General features: G+C 41.1%; 1 protein-coding gene across 1 annotated transcript in view; it reads left to right on the top strand.

The window, feature by feature from the left end:
- The first annotated feature begins 1,186 nt into the window (after positions 1–1,186).
- The window catches only part of LOC126485145 (ufm1-specific protease 1), a 58,597-nt gene continuing 50,354 nt past the window's right edge, over positions 1,187–9,429 (top strand). Inside the window, exons 1-2 of the mRNA XM_050108808.1 lie at positions 1,187–1,486; positions 1,988–2,167. Of these exons, the coding sequence (XP_049964765.1) occupies positions 1,346–1,486; positions 1,988–2,167 (321 nt within the window). The 5' untranslated portion in view covers positions 1,187–1,345. The remainder of the gene's footprint in view (positions 1,487–1,987; positions 2,168–9,429) is intronic.

The raw sequence follows: 9,429 nt of genomic DNA, 5'->3' as shown, positions 1-9,429 counted from the left end.
CTAGTCACTGTTTATGAATTTATATTACGTAGTACATGGAATCAGCCATAGCTAAAAGTTATGCACTGGACCCCTAGCATTTTTCGTAGTTGATTTACGATAGATGTACGCAAAATGCATCAAAATTGGGCAAGATTTGCCCACTATGTCAATAGATATTTTCTGACTCTACCTTGCTTTAGATTTTATGACGAAAAGTGCGTTATATATGGCGTAGTGCTTTGGCAACTCACGACCAAATTATCAAGTTTCAACCTAACCTAGACCATGAAAACACTACCGATCAGACAGCTACAACAAACAAGACTTCAGGCAGGCATCCAGTATCGCATTAGTCACAATATTTACTTTCGGAGATGTACACTTCAGTTTATATGTGGGTTTTTTTCATATAATAAATAAAACTCAACAACTGTTCCATCAAGAGAAGTTGTGAAATCAGATTACAATTACACACATTCAGTTGCATTTTATAACGATAAAAAACCTGCTAACTCAAATTTCGTGTTGCTTGCAACTCAACTTTTATAGTTAAAATAAAATGTGGTTCACAAAGAAAAATTTATCTTCTGCTGTATATGGTCTGGAAAACGAAAGATGGATGGAACAGCATCATCTTTCAGCTTTCTGCGATTTACGTAATTTTCAAGGAAACAACTTTCATCAAAATGATCGGAACATATAAAATGGTATTCTGTCGGTCGGAAATCTTGCCTCCTGACAGCGTGTAACCATTTTTGTAACAGCTGTGGTTTTGAGAAAGGAAACCTGCAAATATATGCACAGACATTATGCTAATACCGTGTTACAAAAACATTTACTAAGCAAGTGCACTGACATACAAAACAACTTAAAATATCCACATACCTGTGAAATGTAATATTCGTTCCTTTCTCGAATTTATTTGTACAATTAATCGCTGCACAACTCTTCACCATTGTACTTCTTTTGATTGGAACGTACAGACAGCAGAATTACGAGTAACAAATACTGTATGTACGCCCCAACAAATATACAACGCTGAATCAGGGTCTTCATAAACAACAGTACAACACAACACATCAGACTACCACCACTATAATGGCGTCCAGCCGAAGGTTCAAATTATCCCGCGACTGCAGCGCCATCAGTGAGTCTAGTTATTTTTTACAAGGTCTTTGCATCTAGTTGTATAGAGATCACTGATAAAGACACTCTTAGAACATCTTTGATATACGAAACATAGCAAGTAAACAAAGTACCACCGCTTACGATTTGATGTTCTGTGAACCCGAACATCAATCAATTTGAAGGACAGAATATAGTTAACGCCCATTAATGGACGTCAAGTGTCTTATCTAGGAAGATGCCTCCAAAAGACTATCGCGACCGTCTGCTTAGTGATGTACACGTGGGTTTGAAAAATGTTACAGATTGTGGGACCATCAATTATGTTAAAGGAACATACGACTATTACCATTACGGATGTGATGGATTTTCAGATAAGGTACAATATTTATGCGTGGTGGCAGATAGTTCTTGTAATACACACACACACAGCCCTGAAAACGGTTAGGTATGTGAAGTTCTGAACATTTTAAGAATATTCTCCATGTAAAACATTAGAAGCCACTTCGTACCTAACTCTTGCTAAAACAGATATCCATCTGTAGTATATTAAGAAATTGTTACACCACCTTAAATGTTCAAAGCATTGTTCCTAGATGGTTTTTGTGATGGACTGCTTAAAATTTCATGTGCCATGAACCATGCAGTAGGCCTATGTGCTGAGACGCACTTTTGGTTGCAAAATACAGAGGCGAAATGTCATGTTTATGGTCTTAGTGACTAAGTAGCTAACCAATATTTATCGAAGAATGAATTACATTTGTTGACAGGTTCAATGGATGTTGAAAATCAATTCTCACTGTAAACTTTCAGATCATGCTGTAATTTATCTCTGCAAACTTACTGAGTGTTTATTATCTGTGTTTAATGGTTTTTGTAGGGTTGGGGCTGTGGATACAGAACTCTCCAGACATTATGCTCCTGGGTGAAGGAAAGTCTGAAGGGAAAGGGCTCACCACCACCAGTACCACATATTCGAGAAATACAGAGAGTCCTCGTTAGTATAGAGGACAAACCTACACATTTCATAGGATCGAGGGACTGGATTGGGTGCTTTGAAGTAAGTTGTTATTTGTGACTGTAGGTAAGAAGTTGATGTTACATGCATTTATATGAAGCCACAGGTGCAAGTGAAAGAAAACTTTTTTATTTTTTTTAAATTTTTTATTTATGTATTTATTTATTTTTAAACAAATCAGGGATTTTCAACCTTTTTCACTGCCACTCTCATTTGTATCTCTGTTAGTAATAAAATTTTATACCCTACCACTGGTTCCACAGTAATGATGATTTAGGCAGTTAGGAAAGTGACTTTACTTTATAAACTGTAAAAAGCAGAGTCACAGAAAGTTAAAGCATGTAACAAAAGATACCTTCCAAATGCTGTACCAAAATTTTAAGAAAACCTAATGAAAAATTTATTAAAACCCACTACTGCTTATTGCCCACCAAGGAAACTGGAAGGCCAGTAGTGGGCAGTAGAGACCAGATTGACTACCTATATTGCAAATTACACTTGTTGTGGTGTAGCCCAGGATCTAGATTAGATTGAGAGGCTTTAATCTGGTTGAGAATTGCTGAAGCCAATGTGTTTGTCCTGACACTAATCGGTTTTTGTTATACAGTGTCCATTCATAATTATATTTGTCTTTATTGGAGACATATTTTCAGATTGTAGTCTGATGTTTTCAAATATTTGGTATGTTTAGTTGCATTAATAACAGAAAGAACTAGAATCAAAATCCCCCACATTCCCGTGTATTTTGAGATACTTTTCATTATTTGATGTTGTTGTCAGCCTGATAGTTATGTAATGTTGACTAATAGTTGCCATGTAGATTGCATCACTGATAAAAGCAGTAGATTTCTTCATTGCATTGTGCAGTTATGTTCACTGCCTTACAAAATACAAACACCTAGCTATCAATTTTCTTTGTGCACCTAAAATATGGCTTTAAATTGTATTTACATGTGTTATGAAGCTTGCACAAGTTCAGGAATGGTAGGAGTCTTGCCATGCCCCACATTAGGACTGCCAAGAGAGAGGAGAGGTAAAATGAAGGCAATGCCGATTCCTTGCCACAGTGCCCTTGTGTTGTGCTAATACGAAAGCAGTCGTGACACATGCAGAAATATTGCAGCTCTTGGATATGAATGAGTTTATTCCATCTAGTGCCAGTTTTCTCCGCTACTGGCAGCACCACTGAAATTCACCAATTTGATGTGACCAAACAGTGTGTGACTATTCTACATCTAATTCTACACTCTACAAACCGCTGTGAAGTGCATGGTAGCTGGTATATCATGTTGTACCAGTTATTTAAAGCTGTTTCCTGTTCCATTAATATATGGAGCGTGGAAAGATTGGTTGCTTAAATGCCTCAGTGCATGCTGTAATTGGTCTAATCTTGTCTTAGCGATTGCTTCAGGTGAATAATTAGGGGGTTGTAATATATTCCAAGAGTCATCACTTAAAGTTGGTGCCAGAAAGTTTCTAAGTAGCCCTTCATGGAATGGTTTGTGTCAGTCTTCCAAGTGCCTGGGTCCAGTTTCTTCAGCATCCTTTTGACACTCTCCTATGGCTGAAACGTCACCATTCATGCTCTTTCGTGGCATCTTTTCACTATCCCCTGTTACTCCTGTTTGGTACAGGTTCCTCACTTCATCAATATCCTAGAATGCAGTCTTCTTTGTAGACAATGCATTTGTGTAGTATTCTACCAGTGAATCACTGTCTGCCATCTGCTTTACATACTACTGTCGATGTGATTGTTCCATTTCATATCACTATATAAATTGTTACGTCCACGTTACTGGAATGAGTTGACTGATTCCAACTGTGTAGGGGTTTGTTAGTTATTGGGAGCGCCAATGTTGGGCGGGTCATGGAGCCACTCAGTAAAATAGCGGCTAGGATGGGGAAGAAGTCCAATGTTCACTCGGTGTGCTTGACAGGGAGCCTCGTCTGGGATGTGGAAGAGGCTCTCCTGGTGGCTATCGAGCGTGCGGGGTGCAGCCAGCTGCAGATTGTTACACATGTTGGCACCAACGATGTCCTTGGGTCCTTTCGCCGGCTGGCTAAATTGGTGAAGGTGGCCTCCATCTCTCGAGGAGTGGAAGCCAAGCTGACAATCTGCAGCATCGTACCCAGGGTGGACCGGGGTCCTCTGGTTTGGAGTTGAGTGGAGAACCTAAACCAGAGGCTACATCGACTCTGTGACGAAAATGGTTGTAGATTCCTCGACCTACGCTATGGGGTGGAAGGTTGTAGGACGCCCCTCAATAGATCAGGAGTGCACTACATACAGGAAGCTGCTACATGGGTAGCACAGTACTTGTGGCATGCGCATAGGGCTTTTTTAGATTAGGTTCCTCTCCACGGGAAACAAACCGTTGGCCTGAAAAATTACCAGTTCATGGCACTGATGTGGGTGTGCCAACTATAAAAATTGTTAATTCACCTAAACAGGTCATTCCTAAGGATTTGAATATGCTAAACCTCATGTTAGTAAATTATCGAAGTGTCTTAGCAAGATCCCAGAGTTACTCTCTGAAATAAACAGTAGCAATGACAATATTCTATTAGGTACTGAAAGCTGGTTGAAACCAGACATAAATAGCAGTGAAATTTTGAACTCGGATTGGACAATGTTTAGGAAGGATAGGACTAATGGTATGGGAGGTGGTGTGTTCATTGCAGTTAAAAGCTGTTTAGACGCAGTTGAGATTGATACTGGGTCGGACTGTGAAATAGTCTGGATAAAGCTGTCAATCAGACGAAGATTGACATTGTATTTAGATGTTTTTATAGACCACCAGCATCCGCAACAAACATCGCAGAATGTATCAGGGAAAGTCTTGAGTACATTGGAAATAAATATGCAAATTATCTGTTAGTTATAGGTGGAGACTTTAATCTGGCATCTATTGACTGGGAAAATTACACGTTTATCACAGGGGGCAGAAGGAAAGACTCGTGTGAAGTTATTCTAGGAGTGTTCTCAACATACAACCTTGAGCAATTGTTTAGAAAATCAACTCAACCTGATCTTTTTGAGGAAGTTACTCTAGAAGAAGGTATTAGCAACCAAACATCGTTGTAGCTTCTATGTCAGTGGAAGTTGCAAAATAAACCAAAGAAACAGCATAGAGTTTTCTTGTTTGGTAAATCAAATAAAAGTGTCATTAATGAATATCTTCATAGTCAGCTCCAAGCATTCACTGCGGAACACAAAGATATTAAGTATCTTTGGTCGGAATTTGAAGGTATTGTCCACCACGTGCTAGAGAAGTATGTGCCTAGCAAAAATATAGGGGAGGGAAAGGATCCATTTTGGTACAACAAACATATTAGGAAGTTGCTGAGAAAGCAGAAAATTTTGCAGTCCTTTTAAACGCAGTCACTGCCCTGCTGTCAAACAGAAATTATGCAGAATGAAAGCAGCTGTCAAAAGGTCAGTGACAGATTCTTTTAACGAATTTGAAAGCAATTTTTTATCTTTAGATTCTAAAAATAACCCCAAAAAATTTTGGTCGTACATAAAATCTATGAACGCAAAAAATAATTCAATACCTTCTCGTGCTGACAGTACAGGTAATGTAACGGATGATGATAAACAGAAGGCCGTAATTCTAAACCTAGTTTTCAAAAACTTGTTTACGGTAGAAGACTGCAGCACCGTTCCCCCTTTCAATTATCGAACAAACACAAGGATGGCTGTCATAGTGTTTAGTGTATCTGGGATTGCAAAACAGTTAAGATCCTTAGATGCCAGGAAGGCATGTGGCCCAGACAGTATCCCCGTAAGATTATATGTTGACTATGCTACAAATATAGCACCATTCTTATCCATCATCTATCAGAGATCTTTGGAACAGTGGAAAATTCCACGGGACTAGAAGAAGGCACAGGTCATAGCAATCAATAAAAAGGGTAGAAAATTGGATGCACATAATTACCGGCCAATTTCACTGACATCAATTTGTTGTAGAATCATGGAACATATTTTGTGTTAAGACATAATGATCTTTCTAGACTCTGAGAAGCTCATCTGCAGAAACCAGCATGGTTTTAGGAAAGTTTTAGGAAACAGCGGTCATGCGAGACACAGCTGGCCCTCTTTGTGCATGATATCCAACAGGCTCTAGATACTGGCTCCCAGGTTGATGCCATATTTCTCGACTTCCGAAAGGCGTTCAACTCAGTTCTGCACTGTTGCTCGCTCCAAAAAGTGCGCACTTACGGTCTATCCGATGACGTATGTGGTTGGATAGAAAGTTTTTTGACAGACAGAGAGCAGTATGTCATTCTGAATGGGGTGACTTCAACAGAAACAACATAATTTCAAGTGTGCCCCAGGGCAGTATAATAGGTCCACTGCTTTTTACGATTTACATAAACGATCTGGTTGATGGTGTTGACAGCTGCATTAGACTGTTTGCCGATTAGACTGTTTGCCGATGATGCTGTAGTCTACAGGGATGGAGTATCACACGGAAGTTGTGAACAAATCAATGAGGATTTGCAGAAAATGAATGTGTGGTGTAATGACTGGCAGTCATCTCTCAATATTAATAAGTGTAACCTACTGCGTATAACAAGACGAAAATCCCCATTAATGTATTAGTACCAAATAAATGCCCAGTCTTTGGAAGCAGTAACATCCGTCAAGTATCTGGGTGTGACTATTCGAAATGACCTCAAATGGAATGATCAGATTATACAAGTAATGGGCAAGGCGAACTCTAGATTGTGGTTTATTGGTAAAATCCTGAAGCGATGCAGTTCTTCAACAAAGGAAATTGCTTACAATATGTTAGTTCGTCCAGTATTAGAGTACTGTTCATCTGTATGGGACCCTTACTAGTTGGGTCTGATTCAAGAGGTTGAGAAGGTCCAAAGAACAGCGGCAAGATTCGTGACTGGTACATTTAGCCATCACGAGAGTGTTACAAACCTCATAGAAAGTTTGAAGTGGGACACACTTGCAGATAGGCGATGTGCTAAGTGGAAGGGGCTGCTCACTAAATTCCGAAATCCGATCTTCGCCGAGGATGTAGAGCGTATATTATTACCACCAACTTTCAAATAGTGCAATGATCACCATTCAAAAATAAGGGAATTAGAGCTTGTACTGAGGCGTTCAGACAATTGTTTTTCCCCTCGCGCAATCTGCAAGTGGAACAGTGGGGGGATATGACTTTGGCGCAAATTCTGCCCTCCGCCACACTCCGCTTGGTGGCTGGTGGAGTATATATGTAGATGTAGACTCAGTGATAATATAATCATAGAATACTACTTTTTTTTAATGAAATGTACAACTGTATGCTTATGAACATTTAAAGCAAGTTGCCATTCTTTGCATTTCTTTTAAATCTTATTGATACCTGACTGCAGTTTCTTTTGACAGTACTTCATTATAGATAACTATATCCTTTGCGAAAAGCTTAAGATTACTGTGTCTGCAGAATCATTAATATACACCACGGATAGCAAGGGGCCAAACACACTTCCCTGAGGCACACCTGAAGTTGGTTCTACACTGTTGATGGCTCTCCATCAGAGATAACTTGCTGTGTTCTCCCTACCAAAAAATCCTCAAAGCGGTCACAAATTTGATTTGATATCTCATACAGTCATGCTTAGTTTTACACCTTTCGTGCATGTTTCTGTAGAATTTTTTTATTGTAACTGTACACCTTCTAGGGTTCCTTCCATCACACTTGATATGTATGTGTGCAATGCTTGAGCTGCAGTTCCTCTACATGTTTATTTGCTGAGCTAAAAATTTAAAGTTCGTTGGCGAGATGTGACACTACTGCTTCTTTATGTAGTTTACTGAATAAATAAATCTTTCTGTATGTTTTATATGTCATTTGTTCTTTGATAATCATTGTCTCTGCAGCTGCCTCATGTTCACTGATGATGATTTTGATGTGAATGTCATGAAAGCTAGGTCAGACATACTTGTTGCCATTGGATGTAATACATTTCCATTGTGAGTGGGGTTCCGATCTATCTGTTATAGCTAGTTTTCAGAGAAGACATGTACTAATATATCAGAGGATGTCTTGTCACAGTTACCACTAACATAACTGTAATTACAACAATTGATTGTTGAATTATTAAAAGTCTCGTATTAGATAAACTGAACTCCACAATGTCCACGGACAAACATAACGTCAGTGCCCATGAAAGACAGTTTTGGATTCAAGTCTCAGCCTAGCAAACAGTGTTACTTTGCCAAGACGTTTTATGGAGAAAGGAAACAAAGAAAAGCTCACACAACATATGTTGTGTCTAGACAAGACAGCCTAGACACAATGAGAGGAAGCCGAAAGGCACGCGCTAAGTTAAAGCAGGATGGCGTGAGGTCTGAAACAGGATACGTAATGAATGCTATAAAGAAAAGTACGTAGCTTCTGTAATACTTAACTTTAATCCATCCTTGGTACATCGCTATTAACGATATAAGTGAGACTCCATAGATACATGCCTTTCTAGGTCGTAGCCATTGACGTAGCTGAAGGCTGTTCTAACTATTGGCTCGGCTAATGAGCAATGCTTCGTCCATGTAGTCGCTAGCAAAGTCGTCTGTACAACTGGGGCGAGTGCTAGTCCGTATCTCGAGACCTGCCTTGTGGTGGTGCTCGGTCTGCGATCACACAGTGGCGACACGCGGGTCCAACATGTACTAATGGACCGCGGCCTATTTAAAACTACCACCTAGCAAGTGTGGTGTCTGGCGGTGACACCACATTCCTCCCCCGCAAATTGGCGAACGGTCGTGTTATAAGGCTTCCGCCCGCCGTGGGGAGGACCCCATGTTGACGTATGCGATGAGGTGGGGAGCCTAACAACAGGCGAGGCTGTGCCGCCCGCACCCGGCCATTCGGTCCGAGGGGATCTAGGAAACGCCTGAAAACCTAGTCCAGGTGCACGTCAACGTGCGGTGTATGCGCCCGTAAAGAGACAGGAGGGGCCGAAGGGTCGACCTCCATTGCGTCGGGGTATCCGACGCGCGATGACGTCATGTGGTCCGGAGCGGGCAAGAGTTCCATGGCAGCGCGTGACCCAGGGAGGCGCTTGGCGGCTGCAGCGAAGCGTCCACTGCGGGCGGCGCCGGCTGGAGGACAGGCGGCGGAGGCGGCGGCGCGTTGCCATGGGGCAATATGGAAGGCATCGTCGGTAACACTTGGGGATGAGGCGAGCCAGGAGATGGGTCCCCAGGGCGCTGACCGGACGGCACCGTCGCTGAAAGCAGACAGGGAGCAGCAGAACCCGTGCGACGACAGAGGCGCAGCTGATTGAGATGCCGACGC

Source organism: Schistocerca serialis, chromosome 6 (assembly GCF_023864345.2).
Source record: "Schistocerca serialis cubense isolate TAMUIC-IGC-003099 chromosome 6, iqSchSeri2.2, whole genome shotgun sequence".
In the NCBI taxonomy this organism is placed as follows: Eukaryota; Metazoa; Arthropoda; class Insecta; order Orthoptera; family Acrididae; genus Schistocerca; species Schistocerca serialis.
This window is presented reverse-complemented; position numbering and strand designations above follow the sequence as displayed.